Source organism: Panthera tigris, chromosome B2 (assembly GCF_018350195.1).
Source record: "Panthera tigris isolate Pti1 chromosome B2, P.tigris_Pti1_mat1.1, whole genome shotgun sequence".
NCBI classification, from domain to species: Eukaryota; Metazoa; Chordata; class Mammalia; order Carnivora; family Felidae; genus Panthera; species Panthera tigris.
In genome coordinates, this window is record NC_056664.1 from 31,010,432 (window position 1) to 31,031,959 (window position 21,528).

Below are 21,528 nucleotides of genomic sequence, written 5' to 3' on the forward strand. Positions count from 1 at the left end.
GCCTCATTATAGTGTTAAAACCCTCCTCTGTCTATTCATCTCAAGCCCTCATAAAAGGAACCTGCTTTCCCCTGTTCCCAGAGACAAGGCTTTGGAAATTATTCCCAGTGATCTCTTATTCATAAAATTAAAAATGACCTTGAGAGGCAAAATGACCTTGTGTTGTCTTCATCTATAACTCACTAAGAAGCAGGTCTACTCTGGTTCAGTAACACCATCTCCTGTCCCTGATTTGTCCTCACCTTCCCTTCCATCCCTCATCCCTTACCACTATCTTACCCCTAACTTCCTTATCCTTAAAAAAAAATACCTGTTATGATTGCAATTTTATGTGTTTATTATTGAATTAATGACTTTCTCACTAGAATTAGTTCCATGCGGGCTGTGTTTAATGCCCACCATTGCACCCAAGGGCAGTGCCTGGCATGTAATAGTGTTTGGTCAATGAATCAATCCAATTAGAGGGGTAAAATGTGCAGTTCAAAATATAGTCTTGGATCTCACAGAATTAAATAAAAAAAAGAACTCTCCATTGGCATTATATTGTCATGGCTACTGTAAAAGTCTCTCAAATAAATATAGTATCATACACTGGATCTTAGCCAAAAGGTTGAGAAGCGATAATATAGTATCATAATTATTGTGATAGTGTGAAGATATTTATTACATACTAACAGTATCTTTTAATGAACATGTAAAAGAAGCACTATTTCAAGACTAAAACATACTTATTTAGGTTAAGTGATTTTATTTTGAAAAATATGGTAAGTGCAAAAAAAAAAAAAAAAAGAAAAATAGTTAAAAACTGCCAGTTATCTCATTGTAAAGAAGATAACCGTTAACATTTAATAGAAATCATTTTTGTTGTTGTTGTTCTTTATCAGTGGCTCTCAACTTGGGAGGTACAGGCATCTCTAAGAGATCTTGTGGCTTTGGTTCAATGCCACCACAATAAAACAAATATTACAATAAAGCTAGTCAAAAGAATTTTTTGGTTTCCAAGTGCACATAAAAGCTGTTTATACTATTCCATAGTTTATTAAATATACAGAAGTATCATACCTAAAAAACCAATGTAGTACTTTAAAAATACTTTTTAACCATCATCTAAGCTTTCAGCGAGTCACAATCTTTTTGCTGGTGGAGAAGGTTACCTCAATATTGATGGCCACTGATTGTTCAAGGCGGTGGTTGTTAAAGTTTGGAATGGGTTTAGCAATTTCTTAAAATAAGACAACAATAAGTTTGGCTGTATCAATTCACTCTTTCATGAGTAATTTGTCTGTAGCATGTGATGCTGTTCGATAGCATTTTACTCATAAAAGATTTTCTTTCAGAATTGGAGTCAATCCTCTCAAACCCTGCTGCTGCTTTATCGACTAAATTTATGTAATATTGTCAAGCCTTTGTCAGTGCAACAATAGCATCTTCACCAGGAATAGATTCTATCTCAAGAAATCACTTTCTTGGGGCACCTGGGTGTCTCAGTCGGTTAAGCGTCTGACTTTGGCTCAGGTCATGATCTCATGGTTCATGGTTTTGAGCCCCACATCAGGCTTTGTGCTGACAGCTCAGAGGCTGGAGCCTGCTTTGGATTCTGTGTCTCCTCTCTCTCTGCTCCTCCCCCACTCATGCTCTGTCTCTCTCTTTCTCAAAAATAGAACAAACAAAGATTCTGAGAAATACATAGCGGGTAAGAACAAAAAGAATAAAAACTTGAAGGAGGTCTAAAACAATTGCAAGTAAGCCCTTGGAGATATTTTAGGAGCATGATGGATAACAAATAGGAGCAAATTGACAGCAAATGAGATGGCAGTAACTGCCTAAGAAATAGTTCAATGTTAGTATAAGTAGACCTCATTTTACTTCACTTCACTTTGTAGCACTTCACAGGTACTACATTAAAAAATTTTTTTTAATGTTAATTTTTGAGAGAGAGAGAGAGAGAGAGAGAGCGCTTTTTTTCCTAAGTTTCAACAAAGCACAAGTATCTAGGATTATAGTCTCCCTTCTGGAGATTTGATTTAATCCTCATTATTTGAATATCTCTTCCTTGGAAATGACCCTTTAATCTGTACTCTTAAGTGGTTCTCTCTTCCCTTCTGAGATCTAGTTTGTATCTATAATGACATCTCTCTTCAAACTGAACAATTTATTATCTTTCTCCCTGTGGATTTCCCTTCTATGATTGGTGTTTTCATGTTATCAGTTATCAAATACCAAATTGGAGTCATCTTGAGTTTCTCCATGTCACATATATTCAGTTTGTTGTCCAAGTCAGTTCATTTCTCTTTTGAAATGTTCTCACATCTGTTCCTTTCATTTTATTCTTATTGCCTCCAAATGAGTTAGGTTGTTGCCTTTTTCTGGCTGTATTACTACAATAGTCTTCTAGCTGATCTCTCAGTCTCCTTTCTGTTGTCTAACCCACCAAATTACTCTTTCTGAAAGACAGCTCAGCTTATACCTTTGCCTATCAAATAATGGAATAAAAGTCCCCCTAGAACTCTAGTTTCTTATTCCCACCCTGTTTTCTTTTAATACCCTCAGTTTTATACCACCCCCCCATTTGTCATAGTTTTTACTATGCTAATATTTTTACTTAAAATTTTTTTAATTGACTCACCTTTTAACTTAATCTCATCTTAATTTGTAATTCCAAAAATCATGGGTTTGATGGGTTGGATATACATTTGTTAATTCACATAAAAGTAAATATTAAATATTAATATTAAAATGATTACTCGGGGCCAGCTGAAATCATCTACATCAGCAGGGTCCTCATCTCCCTTTGTGTCTTTTTCCTTGGGGAAATTTGTTGCACACAGATTCTCTGCTCTACTCTCTGCCTTTAAAATAGACTTTCCATATTCTAAAATTTTACTTTTTTTCTCTCACTTCCTTTCCCAGTCAATTCAATTTAGTAAACACTGTGGTAAGCACTGAGGGTGGAGAGCATGGTAAGATATAGATCTTCCTTCAAGGAGTTTATACTCTAGTAATGGAGTTACTAATCCAGGGGCCTCAAACGACATACAAACCTATCCATCTTCTTTTGATGCCCAGCTCAAATTCTACTGCCTGTGAAAATCTTTCATGTATTATCCTTATCCAAAAGGATTTTCCTCTTCTGAATTCTTTCTTGTTGTATTTACTGCTCTGAATCATTTTTAAAATATTTATATATTTTAAATGCTTAATGTTCTTATTTATCTACTTGATAAAGATATTTTTGCATGCCTTTATGGATATTGAACTTAGTAGGGACCAAGTAAATAGGTATTTGGTTAGACAGGGAAATACCACACTTCTTTGAGAAAAATAACTCTACATTGCTTTAATCAGAGTTTTAATTAATTTTTACTTAATTGTATTTTCCCAGCAATGGTTCATAATGAACATACATTTTGAAAACTTGTGTTTGGAAACTGAAGTTTGAGACAGAGATCTAAATAGAAGCAATCTCTGAAAGATCTTCTTCCAGATTACAAGCAAAGGAGCAGAAAATTTGTGACTAAAGAGAATGTAAGGAGTGTATCATTTTAACCTACATCATAGAAGACTGGGAGCTAGTTTTGAAGTTTATGTGTTAGAGCAAAATTATTCAATTCTCTTTTTTTAGTTTATGAAATCTAGTGTTACTTTTTCTTTAGTGTGATCTTTTTTTTTTACTGCCCATTTTCTTTCCATAACCTTCTTTTGGGTCTATGTTCTTCTTGTCCTCTTTACCCACTTTTTTTTTATCCTTTTTTTTCATAGAATCTCCCTTTATATCCTCTGTCTTGTCTTCATCTCCCTCGTCCTTGTCCTCTGTCTTGTTTTCCTCTTCTTCCTTGTCCTCATTCTCACCTTCCCTTATGTCCCCATTTCCCTTCTTGTCCCTATCCTCTGTCATGTCTTTATCTCCAATATTGCCCATGTCCTCTGTCTTGTCCTCATTTCCCTCCTTGTACTTGTCCTCTGTCTGGTCTTCATCTCTCTTGTCCCTATACTCTATCTTGTCTTCATATCCATTATTGCCCATGTCCCCTATCTTGTCTCCATCTCTCTCCTTGTCCTCATTCTCACCTTGCTCTATGTCCTCATCTCCCTTCTTGTCCCTGTCCTCTGTCTTGTCTTCCACTCCCTCCTTATCCTTGTCCTCTATCTTGTCCTCATATCCTTTCTTATAGTTCTTTTTGTTCTTTTCCTCTTCCTTGTATTTTTTCTCCTTTAAGTCTTTGTCTTTCTTCTTGTCTTCATCTCCCTTCTTGTCTTCATCCTCCTTGTCCTCATCTCCCTTCTTTTCCATGTTCATCCTTTCTTCTTCTTCATCTTTATATTTTTCATCACCTCCTTCCATTGATTGGGCCTTATCTATTTCTTTTTCCTTATTCATGTCCTTCTTAGTATCTTTTCTTTTGTCCTTTGTTTCTCTTCTCTCTTCTTTACTCTGAGTTTTCTTAGGAAGCTCTTCAACTTTCACTCCTGTTTTCTGTTTTTGTCTCTTTTCATAGGTCTTCTCAAGGCTACTTACTCCTGGCTTCTGCTGCCATTTAGGACCACTCTGGCTATTTTGTAAAGGGACTCCCTGAATTATCAAATAAATATCCTGTTTTGGGGTCATATTTCTTGCTTCTCTAGTGCCACTTTTTACTTCTGATTTTGAATCTTCTTTCCAATTACCTGAAAATATAACAGATAATATAATAAAAGTGCATAATTCATTCATATCTTAGTTTTTCTCTATTGACATTTTTTGCTATCAAACACTTTTACTTTGTTTTAAGGTTGAGACAATAAATTTGTTCTCCCAATAATATAAAATTTGTGAAGGATACACATACAAAGGATCAGGAAAGAGGTTCTTGGAATATAGACTTTTCAGGAATTAAACCAAGAAAAGGAAAAATACAACACAAAGGAATTGGAAATTCCTCAATAGAACATGACTAGAGTGTATGATTAGAGATGTATGCTGAAAAGAAAAACTGTTTCTGAGAAAATTTATATTATTATATAATATTTATATGATTCATTAAGGAAGCTCCACCTCCCTTTGAGTGATAAAGAGAATTACTAAGCCAGCAATTTGAGAGACAATGAGGCTGGAACTTTCCTTAGCTATCTCATATGTTTTCAGGAACTCTGCTTTAAAAGTGATTTAGAGATACTAGCATTACTTAAGGTGGCAAAACAGCTGGTTCTTATAGTACCTGTGTCAATAAAAGGAATATTTATTGCTGTGTGAGCCATAGCAAGCTAAAATTAATATTTTTATAGAAAGGAAAAATAGAGCATGATAACTTGTTTTATTGAAGTCCAGATTCCTTTGGTTAGTCATTTCATTATGAACTTATCTTTTAATTGATTTTGAGTGTTTGTCTATATTAAGTTTCAATGCATCTTTCCATATTTAATCTAGAGCAAATAGGACAAGTAGTTACCAAAATATGATAGATAATATAATTTAAGCAAGTAATGAGAGTTAGGAGTCTACCCAAATTGGGAATGGGTCAAGAGTTTAATGAGAGCCCATATGTTATGCATCATAGTGGTAGCCCTTGGTAAGAGTACCAGATATTTGTCACTGGACACACAGATTTATTCAGTTGTTTCTGCCCACCTGTGTATGTACTCTTTAATTGGCTCTTCTCTTTGGCTGTAGTCTAGGTGGATGTTTTGAGTTTGGGTGTTGCATTATCTGTATTGGGCAACCCCCATCCACATTTCCCCCACTCTGTATTCTATTAGTAAAGGAAAATTAACACTTGGGGAGCTGGAACACACAGCAGCTTAAAAGTTTTGGGAATCAATGATGTAATTTATGAAACTGGACAGGTGATGTTGAGGGTAAAGAGATGAGGGAGGATATTATGAAAGACATTTTCAACAGGGCTTCCAACCTGGATGGAATGTGGGAATTGCGGAATAGGCCTGTTGTTTTGAGAAGGCTTGTTAGACTGGATTCAGGATAACAGAACAATCATTGGACGAGTTTAAAAATATTTGAGTTCTATTACTTATTATGTGGCCTTTGCCAGACACTTTTAATCTTTTTGTATTTCAACTTTTTCATATGTACAATGGAGTTAATAATACTGGCCTTGTTTACCTCATAGAGTTATGCAAGGACAATGTGAGAAAAAGCACATCAATGAGTTTTTAAAATTGCTAAAATAATACACAACAAATATATTTGAGGTTAACAACTCACAACACAAGAAGAAATTCTGTCAAACATAATACAGTGGTCTTTTAACTTAAAAACATTTCAGGGTTCTGTGTCCACAATATTGATTGGCATAATCATTTAAAAGTTGGAGTAATATTTCATTTATATAAACTCATAATTTTAAGCCAATGTCCTATTGATGAATATTATTTGCAAACTTCATTGTAAAAATGATGCGATAAGCCATTGAATACATATACCTTTGAAAAATTGTTCTTTTTTTTGAGAAAAAAAATCTATAAATATGTTAGTCAAAGTACATGCACATTTTGTATTTTGAAACATATTGTCAGAAATATAAATACAACCAACCCCCCCCAAAACATTATGCTTTGTAAATCTTTCCAATCTTTCACAAATAGCTTCTTTAAAAAGCTCTTATTTATTTGTATTTCTTTGATTAGTATTTTTGGATTTAAAAAAAATTTTTAATGTTTATTTATTGTTGAGAGACAGAGAGAGACAGAGCATGAGCATGGAAGGGGCAGAGAGAAGAGATACAGAATCCGAAGCAGGCTCCAGGCTCCGAGCTGTCAGCCCAGAGCCCGATGTGGGTCTTGAACTCACAAACCGTAACATCATGCCCTGAGCCAAAGTCGGATGCTTAACCGACTGAGCCACCCAGGCGCCCCTATTTTTGGATTTTTAGCATTCGTTGTTTGATATATTTCCTGTACCTTTTGCTTTATTTCTTTTATTCCCCAGAGATCATTATATACTGAGGCTATAATATTTATATATTATATTTATCAAGTAAATTATATTAAATATTAATAATGAATAAATTTTTATACAATTATATTTATATTATATTTGTAATATTATATTAAGTTATATAACATTATTATGTTTACACTATTTATAATTTTTAGTATTTATTTATTTATTTTGTCTATTGATGATTTCTAACCATTTCTTTTTTTCTTCTTTAAAAATTTAATTTAATTTATTTTTTAAATTTACATCAAAGTTAATTAGCATATAGTGCAACAATGATTTCAGGAGTAGATTCCTTAATGCCTCCTACCCATTTAGCCCATCCCCCCTCCCACAACCCCTCCAGCAACCTCTGTTTGTTCTCTATATTTAAGAGTCTCATATGTTTTTGTTCCCCTCCCTGTTTTTATATTATTTTTGCTTCCCTTATCTTATGTTCATATGTTTTGTATCTTAAAGTCCTCATAAGAGTGAAGTCATATGATACTTGTCTTTCTCTGACTGGTTAATTTCACTTAGCATAATACCCTCTAGTTCAATCCATGTAGTTGCAAATGGCAAGATTTCATTCTTTCTGATTGCTGAGTAATACTCCATTGTTTATATATACCACATCTTCTTTATCCATTCATCTGTTGATGGGCATTTGGGGTCTTTCTATAATTTGGCTATTTTTGATAGTGCTGCTATAAACAGCAGTTGGGGTGCATGTGCCCCTTTGAAACAGCACACCTGTACCCCTTGGATAAATACCAAGTAGTGCAATTGAAGGGTCATAGGGTAGTTCTTTTTTTAATTTTTGGAGGAACTTTCATACTGTTTTCCAGAGTGGCTGCACCAGTTTGCATTCCCACCAGCAGTGCAAAGGATATCCTCTTTCTCTGCATCCTTGCCAACATATTGTTGCCTAAGTTAATGTTAGCCATTCCGACAGGTGTGAGGTGGTATCTCATGGTGGTTTGATTTGTATTTCCCTGATGTTGAGTGATGTTGTGTGTTTTTTCACGTGTCGGTTGGTCATCTGGATGTCTTCTTTGGAGAAGAAGACATCTATTCATGTCTTTTGCCCATTTCTTCACTGGATTGTTTGGTTTTTGGGTGTTGAGTTTTATAAGTTCTTTATAGATTTTGGATACTAATCCTTTATCTGATATGTCATTTGCAAATATCTTCTCCCATTCTGTCAGTCGCCTTTTAGTTTTGCTGATTGTTTCCCTTGCTGTTCAGAAGCTTTTTATCTTGATGAGGTCCCAGTAGCTCATTTTTGTTTTTGTTTCCCTGCCTCCAGAAACGTGTTGAGTAAGAAATTGCTGTGGCCAAGGTCAAAGAGGTTTTTGCCTGCTTTCTCCTTGAGGATTTTGATGGTTTCCTGTCACGTTCAGGTCTTTCATCCATTTTGAGTTTATTTTTGTATATGGTCCAGGAAAGTGGTCCAGGTTCATTTTTCTGCATGTCACTGTCCAGTTTTCCCAGGAAAACATACTGAAGAGACTGTCTTTATTCCATTGGATATTCTTTTCTGCTTTGTCAAAGATTAGTTGGTCATACGTTTGTGGGTCCATTTATGGGCTCTCTATTCTGTTCCATTGATCTGAGTGTCTATTCCTGTGCCAGTACCATACTGTCTTGATGCTTACAGCTTTGTAACAGCTTGAAGTCTGGGATTGTGATGCCTCCAGCTTTGGTTTTCTTTTTCAAGATCGCTTTGGCTATTCGGGGTCTTTTCTGCTTCCATACACATTTTAGGATTATTTGTTCTAGCTCTGTGAAGAATGCTGGTGTTATTTTGATAGGGATTGCATTGAATATGTAGATTGCTTTGGGTACTATTGACATTGTAACAATATTTGTCCTTCTTATCCAGGAGCATGGAATCTTTTTCCAATTTTTTGTGTCTTCTTCAATTTCTTTCATAAGATTTCTATAGTTTTCAGTGTATAGATTTTTCACCTCTTTGGTTAGATTTATTCCTAGGTAGTTCATGTTTTTTGTGCAACTGTAAATGGGATGGATTCCTTGATTTCTCTTTCTGTCACTTCATTGATGGTGTATAGGAATGCAACCAATTTCTGTGCATTGATTTTATATCCTGCAACTTTGCTGAATTTATGAATCAATTCTAGCAGTTTTTTGATGGAATCTTTTGGGTTTTCCATATAGAGTATCATGTCATCTGAGAAGAGTGAAAGTTTGACCTCCCCCTGGCCAATTTGAATGCCTTTTATTTCTTTGTGTTGTCTCATTGCAGAGGCTAAGGCTTCCAATACTATGTTGAATAACAGTGGCGAGAGTGGACATCCCTGTCTTGTTCCTGACCTTAGGGGAAAAGCTCTCAGTTTTTCCCCACTGAGGATGATATTAGTGTTGAATCTTTCATATATGGCTTTTATGATCTCGAGGTATGATCCTTCTATCCCTACTTTCTTGAGGGGTTTTATCAAGAAAGTATTTTTTCATATGCTTTCTCTGCATCCATTGAGAGGATCATGTGGCTCTTTTCCTTTCTTTTATTGATGTGATGAATCACAGTAATTGTTTTGCAGATATTGAACCAGTGCTGCATCCTAGGTGTAAATCCCACTTGGTCATGGTGAATAATTTTTTTAATGTATTGTTGGATCCAGTTGGTTAATATCTTGTTGAGGATTTTTGCATCCATGTTCATCAGGGAAATTGGTCGTTAGTTCTCCTTTTTAGTGGGGTCTCTGGTTTTGGAATCAAGGTAATGGTGGCTTCATAGAAAGAGTTTGGAAGTTTTCCTTCCATTTCTATTTTTTTGGAACAGTTTCAAGAGAACAAGTGTTAGCTCTTCTTTTTTTAAAATATTTTTTAATGTTTATTTTTGACAGAGAGAGACAGAGCATGAGCAGGGGAGGGGCAAAGAGAGAGGGAGACAGAATCCAAAGCAGGCTCCAGGCTCTGAGCTGTCAGCACAGAGCCCAACGCGGGACTCAAACTCACAGACCATGAGATCATGACCTAAGCTGAAGTCAGACGCTCAACCAACTGAGCCACCCAGGAGCCCCAACTCTTCTTTAAATGTTTGGTAGAATTCCCCTGGAGTGCCATCTGGCCCTGGACTTTTTTTTGGAAACAATTTTGATTACTAATTCAATTTCTTTCCTGGTTATGGGTCTGTTCAAATTTTCTATTTCTTCCTGTTTCAGTTTTGGTAGTGTAAATGTTTCTAGGAATTTGTCCATTTCTTCCATATTGCCCATTTTATTGGCATATAGTTGTTCATAATATTCTTTTATTATTGTTTTTATTTCTGCTGTGTTGGTTGTGATCTCTCCTCTATCATTCTTGATTTTATTTATTTGGGTTCTTTCCTTTTTCTTTTTGATCAAACTGGCTAGTGGTTTACCAATTTTGTTAATTCTTTCAAAGAACCACCTTCTGGTTTCACTGATCTGTTCTACTGTTTCTTGTTTTTTTTGTTTTGATAGCTTATTTCTGCTATAATCTATATTATTTCCTGCCTTCTGCTTGTTTTGGCTTTTATTTGCTGTTCTTTTTCCAGCTCTTCAAGGTGTATGGTTAGGTTGTGTATCTGAGACCTTTCTTTCTTTTTTACGAAGGCCTGGATTGCTATATACTTCCCTCCTATGACCACCTTTGCTGAGTCCCAGAGGTTTTTGGCTGTGATGTTATCATTTTCATTGGCTTCCATATACGTTTTAATTTCCTTTTTAACTTCTTGGTTAGCCCATTCCTTCTTTAGTAGGATGTTCTTTAGTCTCCAAGTATTTGCTATGTTTCCAAATTTTCTTGTGGTTGATTTTGAGTTTCATAGTGTTGTGGTCTGAGAATATGCATGGTATGATCTTGATCTTTTTGTACTTGTTGAAGTCTGCTTTGTGTTCCAGTATGTGATCTATTCTGGAGAATGTTCCCTGTGCACTGGAGAAGAATGTATATTCCACAACTTTAGGATGAAATGTTCTGAATATATCTGTGAAGTCCATCTGGTCCAGTGTGTCCTTCAAAGCCATTGTTTCCTTTGTTGATTTTTTGTTTAGATGACCTGTCCATTGCTGTAAGTGGGTGTTGAAGTCCCCTACTATTATGGTATTATTATCAATGAGTTTATGTTTGTGATTAATTGACTTATGTATTTGGGTGCTTTCTTATTTGGAGCATAAATGTTTACAATTGTTAAGTCTTGTTGGTGGTTAGACCCATTAATTATGATGTAATGCCCTTCTTCATCTCTTGCTACAGTCTTTATTTTGAAGTCTAGATTGTCTGATATAAGTATGGCTACTCTGGCTTTCTTTTGTTGACCATTAGCATGATAGATGGTTCTCCATCCCCTTACTTTCAATCTGAAGGTGTCTTTAGGTCTTAGGTCTAGTGTGTCTCTTGTAAGCAGCATATAGATGGATCTTGTTTTCTTATCCTTTCAGTTACCCTATGTCTTTTGATTGGAGCATTGAGTCCATTGGCATTTAGACTGAGTACTGAAAGCCATGAGTTTATTGCCATTATGTTTGTTGTACAGTTGGAGTTTCTGGTGGTGTTCTCTGGTCCTTTCTAGTCTTTGTTGCTCTTGGTCTTTTTTTTTTCTTCATCTTTTCTCCCCTCAGAGAGTACCCCTTAAAATATCTTGCAAGGAGGGTTTAGTAGTCACGAATTCCTTTAATTTTTGTTTGTCTGAGAAACTTTTTTTATCCCTCCTATTTTGAATGACAACCTTGCTGGCTAAAGAATTCTTGTCTACATAGTTTTCTGATGCAGCACATTGAATATATCCTGCCACTCCTTTCTGACCTGCCAAGTTTCAGTAGATAGGTCTGCTGCTAACCTGATCTCTCTTCCCTTATAGGTTAAGGGCTTTTTTTCCCTTGCTGCTTTCATGATTCTTTCCTTGCCTGAGTATTTTGTGAATTTGACTATAATATGCCTTGTTGATGGTCGGTTTTGTTGAATCTTATGGGAGTCACTGTGCTTCCTGGATTTTCCCAGGTTAGGAAAGTTTTCCACTATGATTTGTCTCACATAACTCTTCTACCACTTTTTCTCTGTTTTCATTTTCTGGGACCCCTTTAAGTCTAATGTTCCTTTTTAATGAGCCACTGAGTTCTCGAATTCTTAAATTGTGCTCTTTTGCCTTAGTCTCCCTTTTTTTTCTGCTTCATTATTCTCCATAAGTTTGCCCTCTATATTGCTGATTCACTGTTCTGCCTCATCCATCCTTGCTGCCGTGACATCCATTCGAGCTTGCAGCTCAGTTATAGCATTTTTTTATTTCATCCTGACTAGTTTTCACTTCTATCTCTGCATAGAGGGATTCTAATCTATTTTCGACTCCCACTGGTATTCTTATTATGGTGATTCTAAAATTCTGGTTTGGACATCTCACTTGTATCTGTGTTTATTAAGTCCATGGCTGTTTCTTTCTGCTCTTTCTTTTGGGGTGAATTTCTTCATTTCATCATTTTGAAGGGAGAAAAGGAATTGATGAGAAAAAAATTAAAATTAAAAAATTAAAAACAACACACACACATACAAATCAAATAAATGATGGTAGATTCTAGGTGTGTTTTGGTGGTTACTGAAAGGAGCTTGATAGATTAGGGAAAAAAGGGAAAAGGAAATAGGAAAACATTTGAAAATTTGAGAAAATGAATACAATGAAGTGGAATAAAATGAAATGATGGAAGTAAAATAGAATTTGAAAAAATTACAAATGGAAAATCACAACACACATCTGGCACCAAGCTTCACCTTTAATGAACTTGTTCCAGCACCAGCAAACATGGTTGTTCTCTGGGGTCACCTGGGACTGGGTGGCCTCACAACCTCTACCAAATGTCTTTCCAGCACTGGAACTTCTTCTCCCCATATGGCCTGAGAACTTTCTGGACCCTACTCTGCTCCTGGGGATTCGCCCTTCCCACCAGAACACTGCCAGGTATTGAGTTGCAGAGTTTCAGATGCTGTTCTCCCCCTGTTTATAGAGTCTTGATGGAATTTAAACCCTCCCCTTTCTCCCTTTTTAGTTCAGTCCCTGTGGCTGTTTCCACATTTCCACTTTTCTTTCCAGCTGCTTTTCGGGTGGTGCTTTCCCCAAATTCTCCCCCTATCTCCTTCCTCTCTCCGCAAGCAAAAACAATTCCCTGCTCTCCGCAGCTTGTCTCTCCCCCAGTTCACCTCTTTGCACTGCATACCTGCTGAGTTCTGTGGTTCAGGTTGTGCAGATAGTTGTGTTAATCCTCAAATCAGTTTTCTAGGTGTGCAGGATGGTTTAGTGTTGATCTGGCTGTATTTCATGGATGTGAGATGCAAAAAAAAAATTCATTGCTATTCTGCCATCTTGGCTCCTCCCTGGTTTCTAACAATTCCTTAAGTGGATTATTCACTTTTTGGGTGTTGAGTTTGCTAAGTTTTTTATAGAGTTTGGATACTAACCCTTTAGTAGATATGTAATTTACAAATATATTCTCCCATTCTGTAGGCTGCCTTTTAGTTTTGGTGATTGTTTTCTTCTCTGTGAGAATCTTTTTATTTTGGTGAAGTCCCAATAGTTGGTTTTTGCTTTATTCCCTTGCCTCTGACTACGTGTCTGGTAAGAAGTTGCTACAGCTGAGGTCAAAGTGGTTGCTGCCTGTGTTATCCTCTAAGATTTTGATAGTTTCCTATCTCACATTTAGGTCTTCCATCCATTTTGAATTTATTTTTATATATTGTGTAAGAAAGTGGTACAGTTTAATTCTTCTCTATGTTGTTGACCAGATTTCCCAAAACCATTTGTTGAATAGACTATTTTTTCCATTGGATATTCTTTCATGTTTTGTCAAAGATTAGTTAACCATATAGCTGTGGGCCCATTTCTGGGTCCTTTATTCTGTTTCATTGATCTATGTGTCTGTTTTTGTGTGAGTACTATACTGTCTTAATGATTATAGCTTTATACTATAGATTGAAATCCAGAATTATGATGCTTCCAGTTTTGTTTTTATTTTTCTGGATTGCTTTGGCTATTCAGGGTCTTTTGTGTTTCCATACAAATTTTAGGATTGTTTGTTCTAGCTCTGTGAAAAATGCTGGTGATATTTTGATGGGGATTGCATTAAATGTGTAGATTCCTATAGGTAGTATAGACATTTTAACAGTATTTGTTCTTTCAATCCCTGAGCATGGAATGCTTTTCCTTTTCTTTATGTTCTCTTCAAATTTTTTGTATAGTTTTCAGAGTATGGATCTGTTGTTTTAAAAAATTTTTTTTTTACATTTATTTATTTTACATTTTATTTATTTAGACAGAGAGACAGAGCACAAGTCGGGGGAGGGGCAGAGAGAGAAGGAGACACAGAATCGGAAGCAGACTCCAGGCTCCGAGCTGTCAGCACAGAGCCTGACGTGGGGCTCGAACTCACAAGCTGTGAGATCATGACCTGAGCCAAAGCCAGGCACTCAACTGACTGAGCCACTCAGGTGCTCCTCAGAGTATGGATCTTTTACCTCTTTGGTTAGGTTCATTCTCAGGTATCTAGTTGTTTTTGGTGTAATTGCAAATGGAATCAATTCCTTGATTTCTTCTTTTGCTAATTGGTTATTGGTATATAGAACTGCAACAGATTTCTGTACTTTTATGTCATATCCTGCAACTTTGCTGAATTTATGTATTAGCTGTAACAGTTTTTTATTGGAGTTTTTTGGGTTTTCTACATAAAATATAATGTCATCTGCAAATAGTGGAAGCTTGACTTCTTCTTTGTCAGTTGGATGCCTCTTATTTCTTTTTATTGTCTGATTGCTGAGGCTAAGACGTCCAGTAATATATGAAGTAGTATGGTGAGAATGGGCATTCTTGCCTTATTCCTGACCCTAGGGGAAAGGCTCTCAGTTTTTCCCAGTGAAGTTGATATTAGCTGTGGGTCTTTTGCATATGGCCTTTATGATGTTGAGGTTTGTTCCTTCTATCCCTACTTTCTTGAGGATTTTTACCAAAATTTGATGTTATAATTTGTCAAAAGATTTTTCTGTATCTGTTAAGAGGATTGTGTGGTTCTTAATCCTTTCTTTTATTGGTGTGCTTTATTCCATTCATTGATTTGCAAATATTGAACCAGACCTGAAGCCCAGGAATAAATCCTACTTGATCATGGTGGATAATTCTTTTAATGAATTGTTGAATTTGATTTGCTAGTATCTTTTTGAGAATTTTTGCATCCAGGTTAATCAGGGATATTGGCCTGTAATTCTCCATTTTGGTGGGGTCTTTGTCTGATTTGGAATCAAGGTAATCCTGGCCTTGTAGAATGAGTTTGGAAGTTTTCCTTCCATTTCTATTTTTTGAAACAGTTTGAGAAGAATATGTATTAACCCCTCTTTAAATGTTTGGTAGAATTCCCCAGGGAAGTCATCTGACCCTGGACTTTTGTTTATTGGGAGATTTTTGATTACTAATTCAGTTTTTTGCTGGTTATGGTCTGTTCAAATTTTCCATATTTTTCTGTTTCAGTTTTGGTAGTGTGTAAGTTTCTAGGAATTTATCCATTTTTTCCAGGTTTCCCAGTTTGTTGGCATATAATTTCTCATAGTATTCTCTTATAATTTTATTACTTTAGTGTTGGTTATAATATCTCTTATTTCATCATGATTTTATTTGGGTCCTTTCCCTTTTCTTTTTGATAAGTTTGGCTAGGGAGTTATCAATGTTATGAATTCTTTCAAAGAACCAGCTCTTAGTTTCTTTGATCTAGTCTACTGGGTTTTTTGTTTGTTTGTTTGTTTCTATATCATTTATTTCTGCTCTAGTTTTTATTTACTTTCTGCTGGCTTTAGGCTTTATTTTCTCTTCCTTTTCTAGCTCCTTTAGGTATAAGTTTAGGTTGTATATTTGAGAGCTTTCTTTCTTCTTGAGGTAGGCCTGTGTTCCAATATATTTCCCTATAATAACTGTGTTTGCTGTATTCCAAAGGTTTTGGACTATCGTGTTTTCAGTTTCATTTGCTTCCATGTATTTTTTTCTATTTCTTCTTTAGTTTCTGGTTAACAAATTCATTTTTAGTAGGATGTTCTTTTTTTTCTTTTCTTTTTAGAGAGAGAGTAGAGAGAATATGAGCAGAGGGAGGGCCAGATAGAAAAAGAGAGAGAATCATCAGCAGGCTCCATGCCCATGCTGAGTCCAACTTGGGGTTTGATCTCATGACCTGAGCCAAAAGCATGAGTCAGACACTTAGCTGACTGCACCACTCAGGTGACTTTTGTAGGATGTTCTTTAACCTTCAAGTATTTGTTGTCTTTCCAAAATTTTTCTTGTGGTTGACCTCAGGTTTCATAGCACTGTGATCTGAAAATATGCATGGTATTATCTCAATCTTTTCACACTTGTTGAGGGCTGATTTGTGACCCAGTATGTGATCTGTTCTGGAGAATGTTCTGTATGCACTAAAAAAATGTGTTTTCTGTTGCTTTAGGATATAATGTTCTGAATATATCTGTTAAGTCCATCCAGTCCAGTGTGCCATTCAAAGCCATTGTTTCATTGCTGATTTTCTGCTTAGATGACCTGTCCTTTGTTGTAAGTGGGGTATTAAAGTCCCCTCCTATTATTGTATTATTATCAATGAGTTTCTTTAAGTTTGTTATTGATTTATATATTTAGGTGCTCTCATGTTGGAGGCATAAATATTTACAACTGTTAGATCTTCTTGATGGATAGAACCATTCATTATGATATAATGCCCTTCTTCATCTTTTATTACAGTCTTTGTTTTAAAATCCAGTTTGTATGATGTAAATATGACTTCTCCAGTTTCCTTTTGGTGTCCCTTAGTATGAGAGATGGTTCTCCATTCTCTCACTTTCAATTTGTAGATGTCTTTAGCATAAAATGTGTTCCTTGCAGGCAGTATATACATGGATCTTGCTTTTTAAAATCCATTCTGATACCCTATGTCTTCTAATTGGATCATTTAGCCCATTTACATTCAGGGTGATTATTGAAAGATATGACTTTAGTGCCATTGTGTTACCTGTAAATTTGGTGTTTCTGGGATGTTCTCTGTTCCTTTATAGTCTTTGTTGCTTTTGGGTTTTTTTGTCCCTCACTCTAAGAGTTCCCTGTAATATTTTTTGTGGGACTGGTTTAGTAGTTAGTTTTTAGTGGTTTAGTTTTTGTTTGTCTGGAAATCTCTCCTTCTGTTCTGAATGGCAGCCTTGGATAAAATATTCTTGGTTGCATATTTTTCCCATTCAGCACAGAAGTGCCCTTTTGACCTACCAAGTTTCTGTGGAAATATCTGCTGCTAACACGATCTGTCTTCCTTTGTAGGTTAAAGACTTCTTTTTCCTTGTTGCTTTCAGGATTCTTTCCTTGGTTGTGTATTTCATTAATATTATATGCCTTGACGATGGCTCGCTTTTGTTGAAGTTAATGTGAGTTCTCTGTGCTTCTTGGATTTGATGTGTGTTCTTCCCCATATTAGGGACGTTTTCAGTTATAATTTGCTCAAATAAACTTTCTTCCCCCTTTTCCTCTCTCTTCATCTTCTGGAACTCCTATGGTACAAATATTATTCCATTTTAATAAGTTGCTGAGTTTCTTAAGTCTGCCTACATGATCCATTATCTTTGTTTCCTCCTTTTTTCAGCTTCATTATTTTCCATAATTTTATCTTCTACATCACTAATTCGGTCGACTGCTTCATCCATCTTTGTTGTTATGGCATCCATTTAAGTTTGCATCTCAATTACAGCATTTTTAATTTCAGCCTGACTAGATTTTAGTCAGATTTCTTTTATCTCTACAGTAATGGATTATTTAGTGTCTTCTATGTTATTTTTTCAAGCCCAGATAGTATCGTTACAATTATTATTTTAAATTCAAGTTCAGATAGCATATATATATATATATATATATATATATATATATATCCCTGGCCATTATTTCTACTTTCTGTTCTTTCTTTTGGGATGAATTCCTCCATCTTGCCATTTTGTCCAGACCCCCCCCCCCCCCGCAAAAAAAAAGCTAGATCCTAGGTGTGTTTTGGTCTGATTATTAAAATAAGCTAGGTTTTGTCTCAGGTCATGAACTCATGGGTGGTGGGATTGAGTTCTGTGTCAGGCTCTGCACTAAAAGAATAGAGCCTGCTTAGGATTCTCTCTCCCTCTCTCTCTTCCCCTCCTTGCTTGCTCTCCCTGCCTCTCAAAATAAATGAATAACCTTTATATATATAAATAAGAAGGAATAAAAGAAAATTTTAAACAATTAAAAAACTTTAAAAAAGATAAAAAGGATGCTAGACCCTATTTCCCCTAGAGCTGAAACTTTGCAGCACTATATGATCAGTAGACAGTGCATGAAAAGGGTTTGTGCTGGTCTTCTGGGGGAGGGTTTTTTACATTGATTTTCAGGAGAATTTGCCCTCGTGCAGATGCACCCATGGGGTCCAGGGACATGGGGTTTTGTGTAAGCAGCTCGGGTCTCCAATTGGTGGTGTTATTTAGCTCAGTGAGATCAGTGCTTGATGATGGGAGGGGTGCTAAATAGTTTGGCTGTGCATTCTTTTCCCAGGAGCGGAGAGTTTGAGCCTGATACTCTTTGGGAAGCTCTCACAAAAGAGCAAGCAATCATGCCTCTTGTGTCCCTGGCTTTCCTCTGATCTTTGCCTTTGCTCTTTCTGGGTCCAAGCCATCCACTTCCAGGTGGCATCTTATTCCTATTTTATCCCAGGCACATGACTGCATTTCTGAACTCCAACTTTTATAGCTTCCCATGGTGCAAACCTGTGTAGATCATTTGGGCGAGGGTTTACCTATACTTTTGCTATTTGCCAGCCTGTTCCAGGAAAGCAGATACACAACTGCACAGGAGTTCAGAGTTTGAGATAAAGGGGTATCCAAAATCTGGCACCTAGGCTCTCTGTACTCTCCAGGCATTCTCTGCTCCTATGCCTGTAAACAGTGCAGCATGTTGGCACCCATTCTTCTTGCAACCCAGAGAATCCTTAGAACGTGCTGTCTGCTCCTGGGTATCCACCCTCTCTCTACCAGAGCACCTTTAAGCCAGGCATGGCCCCTGTAGTGGTGAACTTCTAAAATCAGATTTTGTGCTCTGCTGCTTATAATACCTTGTGGTAGCTTCTGTAAGCAGGGCTCCCTCCCCTCCTCTTCAACTGCAGTTCTTATGTCCCCCAAATCAACTCTCCCCACTTCCTACCTTTCAGAAGGTGGTCGCTTTTCTACTTGTAGACTTACAGTTTTGTTCTCTCAGTCCTCAGATTGATTTCTTGCATGTTCAGAATGATATGATAATTATTTAGCTGTGTTTGAGGGAGGAGGCAAGCTTAGGGTTCCCCTACTCCTTCACCATCTTAACTCCTCCTCTCCACCATCTTAAAATTCCTCCTCAATCATATTTTAAATTATAGTTTCTATATTTTATATCATTCTTAGAAAATAACTTTGTCAAGAGAGCACTGTAAAATGTTAGTTTACAAAGTAAAAATTATTTTATAATGTGCGTCAATGATCTAATAATCATTTTTGAAAAATTAAAAATAGAAATACCATATGATTCAGTAATTCTACTGCTGAGTATTTACCCAAAGAAAATAAAAATATTAATTTGAAACGATATATGCACCCTCATTTTTACTGCAACATTATTTATAATAGCCAAAATGTGGAAGTAACCTAAGTATAATCAATAGGTGAACAGATAAAGAAGGTGATATGTATGTATATATATATATATATATATATATACATATATATGTATATATATGTATGTATATATATATATGTATATATATGTATGTATATATATATATACACACATTGTATATATGCATATTGTATATGTATATATGAACATTGCATATATATAAATATTGTATGTATACATGTGTATATACATACATAGATGTATACAATGTATACATATACATATAAAATGGAGTATTATTCATCCATAAAAAAGAATGAAGTCTTCTATTTGCAACAACATGGATGGACCTAGAGGTATTATGGTGAGTAAAATAAGTCAGACAGAGAAAGACAAATACCATATGATTTCACTTATTTGTGGAATCTAGAAAATAATTCAGAAAACAAAACTCATGAACAAACAAACAACCCCAGGCTTTTAAATACAGAGAACAAATTGGTGGCTTGCCAAAGGAGAATTGTGTGGGCAAAGGTGTGAAATAGGTGAAGAGGATTAAGAGGTACAAACTTCTAGTTATAAAATAAATAAGTCATGGAAGTGAAAAGTACAGCATAAGGAATATAGTCAAGAATATTGTAAGAACATTGTATGGTGACAGATGGTGAGTACACTTATCACAATGAGAACTGAGTAACGTAATTTTTTATATGTTTATTTTAAAAATTTTTTTAAATGTTTATTTTTGAGAGAGAGAATGTGAGTGGGGAAGGGCAGAGAGAGAGGGAGACACAGAATCTGAAGCAGGATCCAGGCTCTGAGCTGTCAGCACAGAGCCCAATGTGGGGCTTGAACTCATGAACTGGGAGATCATGACCTAGGCTGAAGTCAGATGCTCAACTGACTGAGGCACCTAGGTGCCCCAATATTAATTTTCTTTCTAATCACGAGTGAATTTTTTTAAAAATGGCACTACTTCAGGAAAAGAGAATTATAAGTTCTCATTTTCCCTGCATAAGTGATAATAATACTAGTCTCTTAACACTGCTTTGGACCAAGGTACTTTTACACTAAGACATGGAAGAAGAAATGATTTGGCATTACTACAGACTTCTCTAAAGTGAAAATTTTCAGGCATCCAAATCGGCCAGGAGGAGATCAAACTTTCACTCTTCGCAGATGGCATGATAATCTATATGGAAAACCCAAAAGAGTTTGAAAAAACTGCTAGAACTGATTCATGAATTCAGCAAAGTTGCAGGATATAAAATCAATGCACAGAAATCGGTTGCATTCTTACACACCAACAATGAAGCAACAGAAAGAGAAATCAAGGCATTGATCCCATTTACAGTTGCACAAAAACCATAAAATACCTAGGAATAAATCTAACCAAAGAGGTGAAAAATCTATACACTGACAACTATAGAAAGCTTATGAAAGAAATTGAAGAAGACACAAAGAAATGGAAAAAGATTGGGGTGCCTGGGTGGCTCAGTCGGTTAAGTGGCTGACTTCGGCTCAGGTCATGATCTCATGGTCTGTGAGTTCAAGCCCTGCATTGGGCTCTGTGCTGGCAGCTCAGAGCCTGGAGCCTGCTTCTGTTTCTGTGTCTCCCTCTCTCTCTGCCCCTCCCCCATTCGCGCTCTCTCTCTGCCTTTCAAAAATGAATAAATGTTAAAAAAAAATAAAAAAAAAAAGAAATGGAAAAAGATTCCATGCTCCTGGATAAGAAGAACAAATATTGTTAAAATGTCAATACTACCCAAAGCAATCTATATATTCAACACAATCCCTATCAAAGTAACACTAGCATTTTTCACAGAGCTAGAACAAATAATCCTAAAATTTGTATGGAACCAGAAAAGAACCCAAATAGCCAAAGCGATCTTGAAAAAGAAGGGGCGCCTGGGTGGCTCAGTCGGTTAAGCGTCTGACTTCAGCTCAGGTCACGATCTCGCGGTCCGTGAGTTCG

The 21,528-nt window shown here is 36.1% G+C and overlaps 1 protein-coding gene across 36 annotated transcripts in view; it reads right to left on the minus strand.

The window, feature by feature from the left end:
* Window positions 1-3,332: 3,332 nt before the first annotated feature.
* Window positions 3,333-21,528, minus strand: part of TSBP1 (testis expressed basic protein 1) — a 212,668-nt gene continuing 194,472 nt past the window's right edge. For all 36 annotated transcript variants that reach the window (XM_042986064.1, XM_042986084.1, XM_042986085.1 and 33 more), the window contains one exon: window positions 3,333-4,665. In XM_042986064.1, the coding sequence (XP_042841998.1) occupies window positions 3,650-4,665 (1,016 nt within the window). In that variant the 3' untranslated portion in view covers window positions 3,333-3,649. The remainder of the gene's footprint in view (window positions 4,666-21,528) is intronic.